At 34.1% G+C, this 17797-nt stretch overlaps 1 protein-coding gene and 1 non-coding gene across 4 annotated transcripts in view; one reads left to right on the top strand and one right to left on the bottom strand.

The window, feature by feature from the left end:
- stai (stathmin) overlaps positions 1-17797 on the bottom strand; it is an 82952-nt gene that overhangs the window by 17730 nt on the left and 47425 nt on the right. For 2 of the 3 annotated variants that reach the window (XM_068294940.1, XM_068294938.1), the window contains exon 2: positions 15081-15164. The exons of the other annotated variant lie outside the window; for it this stretch is intronic. In XM_068294940.1, the coding sequence (XP_068151041.1) occupies positions 15081-15164 (84 nt within the window). The remainder of the gene's footprint in view (positions 1-15080; positions 15165-17797) is intronic. 3 annotated transcript variants of the gene reach the window in all.
- On the top strand, positions 146-217 carry TRNAR-CCU (transfer RNA arginine (anticodon CCU)). The gene has a single exon. It is a non-coding gene; the product is annotated as a tRNA-Arg (tRNA).

Genomic DNA, 17797 nt, shown 5'->3' with positions numbered 1-17797 from the left:
ATAAACAAGTAAAAGAAATCGCAATATAAATGCATAAATATATATTTTTATCTCTCGTTAGGTTCTCCGTCTCGAAATAACGAGAAAACTAAAGTCATTTTCTTGCTTTGGCTCTTGTTTGGCTTTTGTCACAATGCGACTGAAAGCTCCAGTGGCCTAATGGAAAGGCATCGGCCTCCTAAGCCGAGGATTGTGGGTTCGAGTCCCACCTGGAGTAAAGGAAAAGTAATTTTTTTTATTTATTATATTTAATATTTTTTTTGTTTCATTTTTTTTTTTTTTTGCATAATATTTATTTATTAAACTCATAGAGGGTAATTAAAGCATCTCACTAAACATCAAAAGAGAATATTTTTATATGGTTTGGGAGATTTTATTTTATTGAGACAAAGACTAGGGGTTCGGTCCCCAGTCAAGGCAAATATTTTCGATTTTTATTAATTTCTTTTTTTTTTACTTTTTAATTTTTTTTTTCAACGATTTTAAAAGTTACAAACTTTTATTTTGTTTCTTCTGATTGTTATTGTTATCTTTTATTTGTATGAAAAACGAACGTGGTTGTGCGCAAAATGGTTGCTCATTGAATGAGTAATGAGTAATAATAACAACAAAGAGAGAGATAGAGATACATTTTGCAACTTAATTGAATTGAAATTTTTAAATTAACTCAACCTTAACTGTTTTTAAGAATCCAGCAGAACGCTTTTTCTTAGTTACCAAAAGTAAACATTTTTATTGTACTTTTTTTTAAATGTTTTTTTTTAAATGTTCTGTTAGTAACAAATGATTTTCAAATAAGGCTAAAAAAACGCAGAAAATAAAATTGAAAGCGTTTTTAGTCAATTTTGGTTGAGAAATGTAAATTATTCAGATAGTCTAAAATTAAGCCGTAATTTGTCTAGCATTTTAATATACATTTCTTTGCAATTAAGAAAGTAATTTCATTTGTATATTTGAATATACTTTTAAAAGAAATATATCTTGAATTTAATTTTTGATCTCTTATTCTATGAAGAATTACTTTTCATTTGGGTGCAAAATGTCCCATTGAAACGCTTTCGCAAAAACATTTCACCTTATTCTATGACAAATTGCAGCCACTCTCATTTAATTTTTCGTTTCGTTGTGCTTATTTATGCTAAATTAGTAGCATTTCTTTTTGCCATTCATCTTGTTTCTACTCACCCTCTTCAATTCTACTTAAAAACGCCCTGAAAAAAGAAAAACCGGCGACGTCGTCGTCGTCACATTCAAGAAAAATTACGTTTCTATTCTTTCATCAGATGAAACTGGTGTCAATTCTCACAATATTTGCTCTTGGTTCCTTCTATTTCTACCAACAGTTGTTTGTTCTCCTCATTTTTGCTTTTGCTATTTGCTGCTTTTGGTGTTTCCTTCTTCCTTCAACTACTTAGACGGCAGCTTTTATGCCGTTTCCTTCATTAAGCGCCCGTAAGTATGCTTTAGTTTATTTTTCTTTCTCTCATGTGCGCATTCAGCAGTTTCTGTTTTAAGGGGTTCGAGGTGGGTGTAGGGGTTGGTGTCGCCCGACACGCCTACTTTTTGTACATTGCATTTAAATTAAAACAAAAGCGAAAAAAAATGGAGAACAGAACAAAAAGAAGAAACTTCACAGTTTTTGTTTGTAGGGGGAGAAAAGAAAGCAACATGAAGCAACAAAGCAACAAATTGTGGCCTTTTGTCTTTTTGAACAAGGTTAGTAGGGGCTTTAACGGGGCAGGAGCAGGGAGATTGGGGTTCCGCCACATTCACAATGCGGGTTTCTGTTAACTGTAGCAAATAATAATAAACTTCCTTCTTTTTTTTTGCACTTTTCACTGTTTTTTTTTTCACTTTTGTTGTTGTTACCTTTTTCGGAAATGAAACATGTGCTAGTAAAACGATGGAAGGAGTAGGAATTCCTTTTTGCATAGCTAATTAACTCGGACTCACTCCTTTTCTTGACCTTTGTCCTGAATCTGCGGAATTTTTTAACGCATTTAATGTTGCTTTTAATGGGCAAATCATTGCGAGCATTTCAATTTCAACGATGTCTTACTTCTGTTTAAGCTTTGTATTAAGTCAGCCTCAATCGCTTTCAATAGTTTTTCTGTAAACGGCGAATGAAGTGGAATTTCTTGTTGCCTGGCTTCATTATTAATGCTTCGCTTAGTTTAGTTTTTTGCCTTTTTTTTTTTAAATGGGTTTTTCAACTTTCACTGAATAAGCCCTTCCACTAAAATACTTTGTGCAAACACAAGTTCTAGTTGAAGCCGCTATTGAAAAGGGGTATTAAAGTCATATATACATACGTACAATATTATGTAGGTATGTCTTATTACTGCGGTTGTAAATGCTGGCAGTCTGTGTGAATCGTGGAAATGTTTACTTGGCATTTAAGCAATTAAATGGAGTTTTAATGAATCTAACTAGAATAGAATACTAACGTATTTGATAAGAAGCTTAGAAGCTGCTAGACCCTTTAACTGGATCCTTTTTAGCTGCTTTTTAGTCTTTCAGTGGACTTTTTCTCTTAAAAAGTTAATTAGATTCAAAACTATGTTCAAAATCATACTGATGAGTTGCTTAAAATTTAATAAACAAAAAATGTTTATTTCATTTTCAGCTAAAAGGTATTTTAACTGGTTTATAATAAGCTTTGATATAGTGCAAGAACAATAGATGCTGATGTCAATTTCAGATTAGAGACCAAATCAAAATATGCAAATATAAAAATAATAAATCGCATAAATTTATTGTTTGTCACATTCAACCTCAAGTTTGTTTAACTATTAAACCTTGTCTAGAGTCTAATTCCCCCTGTGTCTGTTGCTATTTATTTCTTTGTCATCTATCTGCATGAGTATCTAAAATACTAAGCCGCTTGGGTAGTTAATCAGGCAGGCGCCCAGACATAGACTACTAAAACTGCTCCACCTACATTTATGCATGCTAGTTTAAAATTATCTGGGACCAGACAACGGCAACAGCAACGACACCGACGACGATGACGTGGATGACAACAACATGGCTTACATTTTGTCTGTTCTGATGTTCTGGTAACGTTGTTGAAATGTCACTGACATTTTTAGCGCTCATTGTGAAGAGCCTGTTTCTGTTGCTGCTGCTGCTCCTGCTGCAGTTGCATTTTGTGCATCCGTTTTAATATTGTTGCTTGTAACGATAAACATGAACCAAAATGGCTGACTGGCTGTTCTATCTTCCTCATACACACAGCTCCCTCACTTACTTGCCCCCTCTCTGGCTGTTCAATGCATCCGCATCCGCTGCACAACGAGTTGTCGTCCTGGAACAATGAAATTTTGTTGCAAGTTTGTGCCATTTGGTTTGATATTATTATGACAACAACATGTCCTTTTGCCTTTGGCTGTAATGTCAGCTTAATAATAGTAAATTTTATCTAAATCTGTTGAATGAAAAAATATTTTTGCAAACCATACAACAGCAACAGCAGCAACAACAAACAGAAATGTCAACAAGAAATAACAATCTGAGCAACATGTGAAAATTGAAGATAATCTTAGAAATCACAATTTAGAAATGAAAAAGTATTATGAAATCCAGTTTGAGCTAAGAAAATCATATTTTATTCGACTTGTTGTTAAACCTTTTCAAACGGAGAATGCCTTAAAAAGCAAAATAATTTTTTTTTTTTTCGATCGAGATGTTTGACCTATGAGACACCTGACAGTCTTGCATTATCTTTTTTTTTTCATGGAAATCAAACAGGTGAAGCCGTCAAATTAATCAGTCAGATAAAATATTTGTGGAAGTATTGACTTGGAATAAGGCAAGGGCATTGCTTGGATAACATCCCAACAAGACGGAAACAATCAAAGATCTCTTAAAGCTAAAAATAAATACATTAACAAAAGGCGACTTGAAGGGAGTAAACATTACAGAATCAATAAATGTACTGTACGCGGAAGAGAAAAAGAGAGGGATAGTAATTATCAGGTATATGATAGACAAACTGAGGCACCGACTTAGAAATACCCATCAGGGGATAGGACGGACGGACGGACGGACAGACGGACATGGCTAGATCAACTCGGCTGTTGATCCTGATCAAGAATATATATACTTTATAGGGTCGGAGAAGCTTCCTTCTGCCTGTTACATACATTTTGGCGACTTGAATATACCATTTCACCCTATGGGTGTATGGTATAAAAAGATTGAGAAGATCTTGTTCATTTTTATAAGCAATAGTTCAAAACATTGCTCCAATTTTGGAGTTTCATTATTAAATTATTTCTTTGAATTCTGAAGTTTTGTTTAAATTAAACAAACTTACTCATCATTATATTTTTCAGTGTATACAAGAAACCATATGTTGATCATATTATATTATATTGGCAATGACTTTCACCTTATCTAAACATTCAGACGCTGGGTGTGATAAGAAATTTCATCGGAACCCGAGGTTGATCTCAATTAACTGATGAGACTACGTTGTGCTATAAAAGAAACGGTTTCTTCGCATTTGTATATTAAAACCGAAAAGCTTACTCTGACTTGAGAGGTTTATTAAAATATTGGAAAACAAGTTAAAATGAAAATCCTGGTAGGTCAAAGCTAAACCAAACAAGCAATTTTTTAAATTTTGCAATTTTACAGATCTTAATTATCGCTTCAATGTTGCTGATTGCAAACTGTAATCCTATCTTGGATTCAGATGTGGCTCGTGGTTTCAACATTCAACTTCCAAAAATCCCGGTTCCGTTTGTTCCAAATGTTGATGTATCAGTTGATATTGATGTTGGAAGCCATAAAAATGAGCGCTCATCAAATGAAAATAATAGACAAGCTGAATAAAAAATACGATTGATTTTGCCAACAACACCTTAATATTTTCGTTGAGAATTTGCGAAATTAAATTTCTTAAAGTTGTAATTGAATTTCAAACCAATTGATTAATTGAACTCTTTCTTCTCAAATTCAATCAAAGTGGAGGACTAATTAGACGCTGTCAGTTAGACCATTTAAAAGGAGGGAAAAGTGGAAACTCCAATTCCAAATGAAATTTCAGTCATGTGAAAGGCGCCACATTGACGGACGTTCCTAGTTTTAATTACCCGCAAATTGAACCACGCCCACATGCCCAAACACACTCACACACACAAAGAGAGAACACACTTAAAGAGAGAGAGAGAGAGAGGGAAAGAGAGAGAGCAAGGGGGAAAAAACTCTTACCTACCTGCATGTTGGCGGCTAATAAACTCCAACTAGCCTTTGGGCCATAAAACAATCTTAGTAACGAAAGTGGACACCAAGCACGAAGCACATGAAGAGGTGGCGGGATATAAGGGATACCTCGGACAAGGGTTGCAAACGCAGGCGGCATCACAATAACTGCCACACAATGGCAACGCACTAATTTAAACGCTCATAAAAGCCTGGACTGCGACAGTTGGTCGATATATTGTAGAAAGGGGCGATGGGTGACGCGTAGCACTAAGCTTAATGGTCTATCTGAATCACCAACCAACTAAACCAAACAACCAACCATCTAACCAACCAACAAAAACAAACATAAACCGAGTTACCAAGCTGGTTCAGTACGTTCGCTGTTTTGTTTGTTCGAAGAAAAAATCGATAATGTATTTAGTATTAATTACAAATCACATCGAAGACCACAAAAATAAAAGAAATACAAGAGAAACGTACATTTTCCAATTAAGGCGAGACGAAAAGGAGAAAACCAAATACACAAAAGTTAATCTCTGCAGGAGACAAATATTGAAAAATGTTTATATTAAATATGAAAGCATAATGCCGCCTATGTTAGAAGTGTGAAAATTGTGGGCTCAATTCAAAACGTTTTGACAGAGAGAAGGAGAAAAAAGGGGCTTACTTCATGTGTCCTGCATATCCTGTTGATGTTGTATTGTGTTTTTAATCCTGCATCCTTACATAAACACACCCACACACATACACACTCACCGACAGGCTGGCACGCAATGTGTATGCAAAATAGGTATAAGCCGACCAAAAGGGCTTAGGTTTTTCAAGTGTGTGACCACAATGCAATTTTGTGGTTATCACTGGGGAGAGATATGCCCAAAAGAAGGGAAGGATTCCTTTCATTTTTCTATGCCAACCTCAAAAAACGGATTCACTTGAATGCGCAATCAGCCGGGGGGAGAGAGAGAAAGAGGATGGAGGACCATGGCATGCATGCAATAATAAAATTGTCAAGCTCATAAATAAAATGTTGCATACAAATGGGCGAACAATCACCAGCAGCTCTCCAACAGAACCAGGCTGCAGTTGGCCTGGCATAAGTCAAGATAACTAAAGTTGACCGCATTGCCCAACCGGATGGTGTCAGCTCTATCTCTCTTTCTCTTACTCTCTCCCTTTAGTCGTTCCTCATAACCTCTCTCTCTCTCTCTCTCTCTCACACACTCTTTTAGATTTTCTCTTTTGAGGTCAAACTCATTGCATTCCCTATGCTTATACATTGTGCGTGCATTTTATTATCACTATGACATGAGATTTTTCAGTCCTTCTCTCTATGGCATTGGCTTTTCCTCTTTTTTTTTTTCTTCATATTTTTCCATTCATACATTTTTGCTTTGTCATTTGTTTAATGAACTTTGGTTTTTAGTTTACGGAGCGCGTAATTTCATTTTATTATTATTATATATGTACATACGTATATAATAATATATGTATGGATAATTTTATCATTCATACGCATCGTTGCACATTGAAGAGTTCGTGTGGAAAAACAGATCGTGCATTTGCATTGTTTGATAAAAGAGACGCCGAGTAAATAATGCTGTTATATGAATAATTTAATACATTAAATAATTCAGTTTTCATTCCAAAATTTAAACATATTTAGTTTTAAGCTATGGATTGAGGAAATTCGAAATTTCAGTTAAAAACCAGAGGGCCGGGGCTAACTTCGACCGCGTCAAAGTTTGTATACCCTTGCAACTTTTTTGGTAACTCTATCCTTACCTATTAGCCATCAATGTGGAAGAACGTTTTATCTAAAAAGGCTTATGTTTGCGAAAGAATGGCCTACAATCATAGGAAATAACGAAGATATTGATCAAAGTCACTGTTTTCCACCGATCGTTCCTATGGGAGCTATATGATATAGTCACCCGATCTTTATCAAATTCGGCACAGTCATTAACATATATATTAAATTAAGAAATGTTTAATTTAAAAGCAATCGCGTTAAAAGTAACGAAGTTATTTACAAAAGTCACTGTTTTCGACCAATCGTTCCTATGGGAGCTATATGATATAGTCACCCGATCTTGATCAAATTTGGCATAGTCGCTTATAGGCATAGTAAACTCTCTAATATTAAGTTTCACGATAATAGCATAGAAAATAACGAAGTTATTGAGAAAAGTCACTGTTCGTGACTTTGGGGTTTGTATGGGAGCTATATGATATAGTGGTCCGATCCGGCTGAATCCGAGATATACAACGCCTGCAGTATATACAAGCCTAGGTGCAAAATTTCAGCTCTGTAGCTCTTACGGTCTAGGAGGAGTTTGCGTTGATCCAGACGGACGGACGGACGGACGAACGGACGGACGGACGGACATGGCTAGTTGAACTCGTCTCGTCGTGCTGATCAAGAATATATATACTTTGTATGGTCGGAGATGCTTCGTTCTATGCGTTGCACACTTCTGACCAAAATTAATATACCCTTTTTGCAAGGGTATAAAAAGAATGTAATAAGTTTAAGTTTTTAAACCTTTTTTCAATCGTAAAGCGAGAACAGTCATCATCTCCGTTTCCCTAAAATCATTTGGTATAAAGTAAAGATCAATTTAAAGAAATTTGTAATAATAAAGCTAACTGACAGGTGGCAGGCCGAAGTCAACAGATTAAACACCATGAACTCGAAATATGCAACAATTTTGGTTTGAGTTAAATGGAAAATGCAATATATTTTCCGAAATAAGCTGACCAACTGACTTCAATTAAATTTATCTTTGGACATTTTCGTTCGTCACCTGCTAATATTGTAAATTCTAAAAACACATACATACACAAAAATATGTGAGGACAGAAACCTTTTGTACATTTTACAATTTTGTTTGCTGTTGTTTGGTTTTTGGTTAAAGTGTTTGTGTTGCCTCTGGTCAAGAGACAACACTCACATTTAACTCGAATCTGTTGAAGAGACATTTCTATTTTAATTTTTTGGCCAAGCATATTTGTTTTCATTCTCGCCCGCCCTTTCATTTTTCCCTCCCTTCTGTCTGGTTGGCTCTTGTTTGCATGCGTATACATATGAATCTATGTATGTGTACATGTATTTTGAACATTTTCAGAGGCCAGGAAAACTTTCGGACATAAAACTTCAATTATGCATTAAGAGCTAGCGGGGTTTGGTTGTTCAAGAGTATTTGGATAAAGAATGAGCGGCGGGCGGGGGACCATGATATGTTAGCAGGGGGTTGGGAGGGTCGGCTGGTGGGTCGTGGCTAGTTTTTGGCTAAAATGCTTGCCATGTTCACAGCAAACGCAACAGCATCAGCAGCAGCTGCATATTCCAGCAATCCAGCATGTTTGTGTCAGAATAACACATTCAGCGAATTCCTCTTAGCCTTCCCTTTCACAATAAGTCCTTCCTCCCCCCTTTCCACACTAAACCATATTCCTGCCACGAATTGGTCTGTCATCATTTGCATAGCAAATTTGTTCTTTTTCGACTGCGGCAGGAGGAGTGAAGCGACGATAGACAGGAAACAACACACAAATATTGCCAATTGTTTGCCTTTTGCTTGGCTCCCGAAATTGTTCGCAAGTCTTTTTCGTTCGCTCGTTTGAGTTTTGTTTTTGCTCTACTATTATTATGTGGAAATTTGCTGAATGCGAATTCGAATTCAATAATAATAATAGTAATAATAGAAACAACAATAATAGTAATAAGCAAAGAGGCGGAATTATTTATGCTAATGGCCAAAAAGCTAAGTCAGCTTCCTCCGAACTGACCCCCCAAGGGTCAAATTCACATCTACATAAGCAGCTAGCCAGCAAGCAAGCAGCCCATTAGGTTAAGGCAAATTAGACATTGATTTCCCTACAAATAGCCCATCTGATTGGTTGGCCCTAATTTGATTAGTTATACATATACACATCTGCTAGAATATTGTCGCAAACCAACAAAATCCGAAATATTTTATAATCGGATTTTGCTTTGGTTATTTACTTTAACTTTATTAATGACTTGCTCTGACTTCTTTGTAAGTTAGATTTTATGGTAAGAATTTATCTACTATAACTTTGAAATACATCAAGTGACGTTTGAGTATTTCAAACGTAAAATTAAATTGACTATTGGTAACTAGGATTATTCTATTTAACTTCTAGAAGAAAGGTATTTAATAAGAAAAGGCTTCAGCTCTCACAATCACTCAACTTATCACAAATTCATTAACTTATTCATCAAAATCTCTTTTAACAATGTAATCTCCAAAGATAAATTTAACATTTTAAACAGTGATTGTAAAATGACAATTTAGTTTATTGTTCAACATTTCTCTTAATTGTTCTTGACCTTTCTATTTTTTGTCCAGACCTGAAATTAAACTCTTTACCCATAGTAAGCACACTATTCGGATTGCTTTCATTTTCCTCAGTCAAAAATGATAATACGAAATTAAAAGAAAACAGATTTCCATAATTTAATTAATTTTTACTATAATTTTCCCGTTACTGGCCATCTTTTATTTTGTCTTTTGCCGTCGACACTCTATTAGCTGATGCTATTTTTCTGTTTTCTCTCAATCCTTCGCTGTCCGAGTTCTTGTCCCGTCTGAAGTCCCTTTTATTTACTTTGGCTTTTCGCCAGAAGTCGGCAATAAAGATTAATGCTCTCTGTACGAACAACAACAACAGCAGCAACAATAAACTATTTTGTCCTCTCGGCAATTTGTCATCATAAACAATATTTCACTATATCCGCTTAAAAAATAAAATAGAAACAAAAAAAAAAAAAAAAGAAACCCACCCACTCAAGGCTAGAGCCATTTTGTTAAAAGTTTTTTTAATGGATACAATTTGCGGAATGCTGTGAGCTTTAGAGCTAAGAGTATATTGGAATACGTATAACTTTTTATTCCCAATCTTCTAATTCTTCTCTAAGTACTTTAAAGTTTATTCATCAGATTTGTCGGCATTATAAGTTTTAGTATTCATAGTTAATATTTTTATTCTTGTGCGTTATTTAAAAGAGTTCAGGGTATCTGACAGTCGTTAAGTCAAGCCAATAAAGTGGAATTTAGAATATCTATTTGCATTTTTGGTTTTTCTCTCTCTGTATTTTTGCGCCATTTCTGTTTGTTTGCTGTTAGAAAGCAAAACTCTTGCAAAAACTCAAAATAACCAGCGAATGAATGAGACAAACGTAGAGAAAGAAAATAAATAGAGTCAGAGAGAGAAAGAGAGAGGGAGAGAGACAAACTTCTGGAAATTCTCACCATTTTTAATTGACTTGCTTCCGTTTTTAATTGCATTTCTCAACAAACATATATGAAACAATTTTGTTGCGCGAATTTAATTAAAGGCAAAAATGAAATGTGTTAATTAAAAATGAGTAAGTAAATTGAATTGTTAACCGAAACGGATTGTTTCCCTTCTTGAACTTCACCCCCGGAGTTGTATAAATATCAACAGATCTATAAACAAATATGCATTTATTTCTGTTATTAATTTTTAATTGTAAATTGAGTGCTATTTATTGATTTTACGCACAAAAATATAAATAAGAATTTCATTTCATTATTTTATACCAGTGCGAAATTATATTTTATGCTGTCTTTTTTTTGTAGGGGGGATTTTATTATGATTATGCCGCGTTGCTAACTTAATTAGCTTTTAATTAGTGCTCAATTTTTGATGTAAATATTTAATGAGCCCTCACACAGAATCACACACACACACCCGAATACATATACACACGCATGCGGCAACTAATTTAAATCTACAAAAATTAATTGTCAGTCAGGATAAAAGTGGGGGGGCAGAGACAACATAGAGGGGGAGACTGTTTGCCGGCAAAGTTTAGTTGATAATTTTGAATACAAATTTTCTACCACATTTACACTTAATGGAATATACTTGTTTCTGTCTGTGTGTATAAATACATACATATGTGGATATTAATATGAGATTTTGGTTTAGCATTGAACTTTTGGCAATTAATTTAATTATGATTTGTGCCAGAAGTTTTCAAATGCAAAATCTATCTTACTTAAATTGACACTTTTCAAAAAACAGTCAAATAATAATTTTAATCAGTATTAGTTGTTGTTTTAGTTTTTCTATATTATAAAACATTTCTCATAATCAATTGGATTAATATGTATATTAATTACTCAACAATCCGAAGCATTTTATCATTTAACACTTAGCTAATTAGTTTTTCATAGCATACTTTTGCGAGCCACAAATCAAAATTAATGCATTTTCAACTGTTTCCATCTAAGCATAAATTTTTAAAGGTCACTTCTGCGCCAACGCACTTTTTGCTTTTGCATTCACTTTGAAGTGCTGAAACGTTGCAGAAAAAACGCCAATGAATTTTCTAATCAGAACTTTTTTTTGGCTCCTCCCCAACTCAACTATTCTAAGGATTCATATTCATTATGGCATTCAGCCAATTATCACACTCTTTTTTGTCTGTCAGACTTTCAGTTCAGTTGAGTTTCTATTTCGACCCAGAAGTTCATTAATTTCCCAAAGACTGAAAGCACCAAAAACCCTTCTCGCGTAAAAGTCATTAAAGTGTGAGGGAACAAAAAAAAATTGTAGAAAGAATATAAATAAGAACTGATGGAAAAGTTAATGCCAAAAAAAAAGGGAGGAAAAAGTAAAAATGAGGGTTGTCAATATGAAAAAGTAAGGGGAAAAAATAAAAGATTTATCTTAACTAGTTTTCTTGGCCAACTTTAAGTGGCTATTTGAACACAAGACGTGGAAGTGGGGTGAACTGGTTCAGTGAAAAAATAGTTTTGTATGAATTATGGAAAAAGTGCATTAGAAGATGAGGAGAGATTATTCCATTATTATTAAATTAGAAGTGACTAAGAGACTTGCTTTGGTTCATTTAAGTCACTTAGGATTGTTGTTTAGCCCTTTTATAGTAGATTTTCCATAACATTCATCGGATTTGAACTACCACTGGTACTATGTATATAATACTCTACCAACATAAACTAAAAAAGAAAATTATTGATTTCAGGTGTAACCCATATTAAGTCTCTCTTTTTCAGGTTCTTTATTGAGAAATTTCTACATGTAATTACAGTTAAATTCTAGGAATCGATTTCATTGATTGGTTAAGATATAGTGCCTTAAGCAAGTTGCTACTTAAGTGTTACTCCCTATTGTCAACGTCTTTTACATATTCTCAAATAATGGCGGAGTTAATGACATAAGAATAACTAAAGATATCTTCTTAGGGGAATTTCGTGTTCAAGTCATGTTTTTGTCCAATAAAAGTGATTTATTATATCTTAATCTGTAATCTAGATATAAACTTAATTGGAGTTGCAACTTTAATTAAGTCTGACAAAAAAAAACCCCCAAACACTAAACAATACATATATTTAAAAAAAATGTCTGGTTTTTGTGGTTTGTATATCTATTTTCATTTAATAATGATCTAACCGCTTGTCAACCCGTTTTGGCCACGGGTCGAGCTTGTTTTTAAATCCAAATTGTTTGTCTTTTCGAATTATTGTAATTAGAAGTTAAAATTTCCTAAAGGTCTAAGGTACCTAAAAGTCAGAGTTGTTTTCATTTCGCCCCTATTTTATCGTTCATCGTTTGCTCATTCTCAAATTACCCCCACAGAGATAATCCACAAAAATAAACTCAACTTTACAAACTCATTCCCAAGCTCTATATGTACTTATATCTAGAGATTTCTTAATTACAACTGACCGCAAAATGAAAAACTTTTGTCATCCTGGTCAGGCAATTAACTGAGCGAAACTCCCTAAATAAGTATATATAGATATCAGCTTACCCAACTAACTAAAAGACCAAATACATATAAACAAAAAAAATCGCAACAATGTATTTAAAATGTTGCAAAAATAACAACAAATTAATTTAATACGCTTCACGTATTAAAAAAAGAAAGAAAAAGAAAAAACAACATACCAAGAGAGAAAGGTAGAATCTAACACGTATACGCCCCGTGTGGTAAGCTCCCAATGTTTCAGTCTGCACCAGTCGCCTCCCTGTTTGTATGCATGTATGTGTGTGTGTATGTGTGCGGCTAAATCTACTTCATTTTCCATGGCGCCGTCCAGACGATTTTGACATTTTATTACCTCACAAAATGTAAGCAACAAAAAGTCATGGGAGAACCCACCACAAAGAAAACGAGGAGAAGGCAAAAGGTAGCTTAGGTAGGGAGAGAGGGCTCTAGCGAATGACTCACTTTGGCCAGGGGCGTTTCACTCCCTGCTCCTGGGTCGGCTTTAGTTTGCTGTTCATACTGTTGTCTCCCTTAAGGGAATCTCTGGCTTGTTGGTGTTCTGTGTTGGTTTTTCGTATTTTGTTTTACTTTTCGTTTCTCTCTCCTTTCGCTCACTTCTCTTTCTATCGCTATTGCGTTGTGCCTTTTCCACCTGTCCACAAACGTTACCATGTACCTACTAAATTGCCTTTTCATAGTTCTTCGTTTTGCCTGGACATACGCAAAAGTTCCAGATCACGTATTGCCCATCAGACAGTTTCAATGTCTCATTTGATCCTATCAAGAGAGTAGACAACTTCGTCCATCATGCAATTAGGAACAAAAGAGAAAAAAAAAACTGTAGGGAAAATAAAAAAAGACTAACGCAATTCCTTTATATTTGTATATAAATACAGTTGCCTATTTTTAGGCGTAGGAATATAAATAAATCTCATTAAATTCAAAGGCTCTCTGTAATTTGAAGTTCATGCCAGGAGTCTCTTTTACATATTTAAGTCACTGTCACTTACTGATTTATAGGTACTCGTTATTTACTGATGTAGGGGACTGTCCTTTACATCGACTAAATCGAAATCATGTTTTATTATTTATAAGAGATTTGTTAAAGAAATTTCATTGATTCAGTTAGACATTATTTATGTTGACATTGAAATTGAATTTGAATGATCTTTCGTCTTAGCAATTGGTTAGTTCCTTAAGTATAATGTTCACTTTTTGATATTGTGTAGAACTTATATTTATGAGTTATTTAAGAATGTCTTTTTATACCCTTGCAGAGGGTATTATAAAATTGGTCAGATGTTTGTAACGCACAGAAGGAGACGTTTCCGACCCCATAAAGTATATATATTCTTGATCAGCATGAGAAGCTAAGTCGATATAGCCATGTCCGTCTGTCCGTCTGTCCGTCTGTCCGTCTGTCCGTCGGTGCGTACGCGTTTTACTCAGCCATCTTAAGAGCTATCGGGATGAAATTTTTTTTGGGAGCTTTTTTTTTACCCGGGTGAGATAAAGTATGAAAATCTTTGGGATCGGACTACTATATCATATAGCTCTGGAACAAAAATTTTTGCAAAAATTGGAGTATCCCCATGAAATTTACCAATATAATAGAATTTGATATAAAATCTCAGATCCCAAAATTTGACCCTGATCGGATAAATAGAACACAAGTTACAGTCTATATAAATCGGTTCAATCGCTGCCGGCAGCTCTGCTTGCTGCCTACTACGTCACCATCTGTTAACAGAGCACATGCATACACACACAGACGCAACGCTACATAAACTGTATGTGTATGCGTGCGTTGCTTTGCTTAGGGAATGAGGGAAGAAGAAGAACAAATTGTACATAGTATGAAGAGTAAAATTGTTTTGTTTGTATATTAATGAATTGAGTTGCAGAAAAGAAATTTTGAACATGTGAAATTATTATTGTCAAGGACTGCAAGGGTATATAAACTTCGGCATAGCCGAATTTAACTTCTTTGATATTTTAGACTGCTTTTAACTCCGTTCAAATTATTTGTTGGCATATGTTATGTGTTTTAATAATTTCTGGATTAATTAATTTGTTTACTTACTTATAAATTTGACTTTCTTGTTGAGTCGCGGCTGCTTGGAGCGTATTTTATTATTTTTTTTTATTGGCGCAGATCTTCTCGATACTGTATTTGTGTGCCATAGTGAAAGCATGTTAAAGAGTTAGTTTAAAGAAAAAGTTAGTTTAGTTTATAGAAAGGTTGGTATTCGTTTTATATTCATATGCAAAGAAAACATTTTGGCAACCGTTGTTTATTTGGCAAAGCTCATATACCATTTCTCGTTTAATTAATTGAATGCATTTTACCTTTTTGTCGGTAAAATAATAAAAACCACAATGGAACAAACTGTATATATATTTGAGAGTGTATGGTATTTGTTTGCGTTTGTTAATTTTATTCCACTTAAAATTGCAGACTTATCATAAAATAAAAGTGGTTGAAAATATAAACAATTTCATGCAAAATGGAAACGAAAACATTAGAAATTTACATAGATTGTTCAAACATTTATGCAGCTTAAAGTTTGTGATACATAAAGCAAAATATTTGTCTAATAAACCAATATATATAACACTAACAGCATTTCTAAATATAAATATTGATTTTGGAAAAAAAATTTCAAACGAGCGCCTAAAAGATGCCACAAAAGAATTTACATATGCAAATGAAGAGTGTTGGTAAGTTAAAAAGGAAAGAGGAAGGCCAACAACAAAAAAGGACGAGAAAAGCCTCATTTCAAGCAGCTGTGTACTAGGGTTTTTGCGACTATATACAATGTCATACAATTGAATGGGATAAAAGGGTATATTTGGCATTTCAGCAGAACGAGTCCATTTTTTTCATATGGAAAAATCTAGTTAATTTTGACTTTAAGACAACCCACAGACTTCTTATTTTTAGTACATAGACTAATATATAGCCGTCTGGTGGCAGTAGACAAACCTTCATAATAATAAATGGCAGCAGCAATTATTAGGCAGTTATCTTGCATCGCTAATTGCCAAATCGATTTATGACCATCAATTTTGGGTAAACAAATATAGAAAGAATCACATTTTCAGAACGATTTCAGACAATAAATGTTTACCAAATGGAGATCTGATAAAGGGCTTTAACTTTTGAGGACTAGAAAGTGGTTTAGAAAAGATTGAACCGAATTCTCCACATATCTAATCTTTCTACAGGGTAATACATTGTCTTCTTTTAGTTCTCTAATCTTTTGTTTTCTTTAAATTCTCATTTTCTGTTGTTGTTGCACTGTTTATTTTTGTCGCAAAAAAATCTGGGTAATAACATTGAATTTTTATTGAAACACGTTCAGAAAGATGCCAAAAAAGGGATGAACAAACGAAGAAAACCCCAAAGAAAAAAAAAAAAGGAATGGCAATCAAGATTTTCTTTAAAGAGAGACGGAATGGAGCTGACCGACTATGATGGCATTGTAAAGTTTTCTGCATCATTTTGTGGTAATTAAATAAAAGTCAAACTAACAACAAGAAGTCTGTCTGAAGTCCAGACCTCTTCTTCTTGTTGTGGTTAACATTTCCGAAAAGTCTCCTTGTTGTCATTATTTTTGATATTTAATGACAGTTGTGCATAAACTTTTTGTGGTGGCAAACGTTTAAGCCTCGCCTTTCATTAGAAATTAACATTCATTTTTATGGGGGCCTGCCTCAGACTCAGACCGGCCAACGAGCACCACCCACAACCACTCTCCCAACCATGTTCGCGACTTGGATGGAGAGATATGAAACTTTTTGGCTTGTGGTTTGCTTGTTGTCTTGACAACTTCCACTTCTCATTAAGATGCAACAACAACAACAACAACAGCAACTGTGACATCAGCTGATAAACGAAATTACTTATAATGATTATATAGAAGGGCGGTTAAAATATTGCCCATGACCTTTTCTATAGCATACATATATATATATATATGTACAACGGCGACACCATTTTATGCTAGATTAAGCATAATTTTATAATTAGATGTGCAGTAAGGCGTATGGCAATAGCAAAAGGCTGAAGGCTTTTCAAAACAAGCCAGACATCCCAAAAAAATATATATGGGGCACATAATGGAGGGCAGGCGCCAACAGTTTACCCACCATAAAAAAAAAACAAATTTTGTTAGCTTTTATAATTTGTTTAAAGACAAAATTGGTACAAATTATCTAATAATTTGGCTGGCTTTATACAGTAATCTCAAGTACTTTGATTAAAATGTGATAACGTTTTAAGTAAAGTACTCAATTAACTGAGAATTATTTGATCATCTGTTGGCTTTAAGTTAAAAGCTTCAAAATGAAATTTAAAACCCAAAAAGGTCAATGAAGGTTAAAGATCGTAAAACCTTATTTCGAACCCTAAAACCTATATAAAATACCGATTAAAACTGATTTTCAGTTTACATTTAACTATATGGAAAGAGTTTTCTTTTGGAATTGAATGAATAGATCTTATTATTTTAAAGTTGAATTATACTACTCATTAACATCTATTTGATTCAATCATAACTTCTCAAGGTTACTAGTTTAGATACTCATTAGTACTCGTTATATATTCACTTCCGATCATAATAAGACTTGGTTCTATAGCTAATTCAACATGCTTATGCTTTTTCTATTAATGATTTAAAGAACAGTTCGCATTCGATTTTCTAGTGGCAAAAACTCGTTTTTTAGTGCTTAATTCCATGTGTAAGACTTTAACTGAACTTGGCTAAAAGTTGAATTTCAGTTGCTGTCAAGGTCAAT

The sequence above is a fragment of the Drosophila tropicalis genome, unplaced genomic scaffold (assembly GCF_018151085.1).
Source record: "Drosophila tropicalis isolate 14030-0801.00 unplaced genomic scaffold, ASM1815108v1 contig_845, whole genome shotgun sequence".
Classification (NCBI taxonomy): domain Eukaryota; kingdom Metazoa; phylum Arthropoda; class Insecta; order Diptera; family Drosophilidae; genus Drosophila; species Drosophila tropicalis.
The sequence above is the reverse complement of the archived record's forward strand: the minus strand, read 5'-3'. Positions and strand labels throughout refer to the sequence as shown.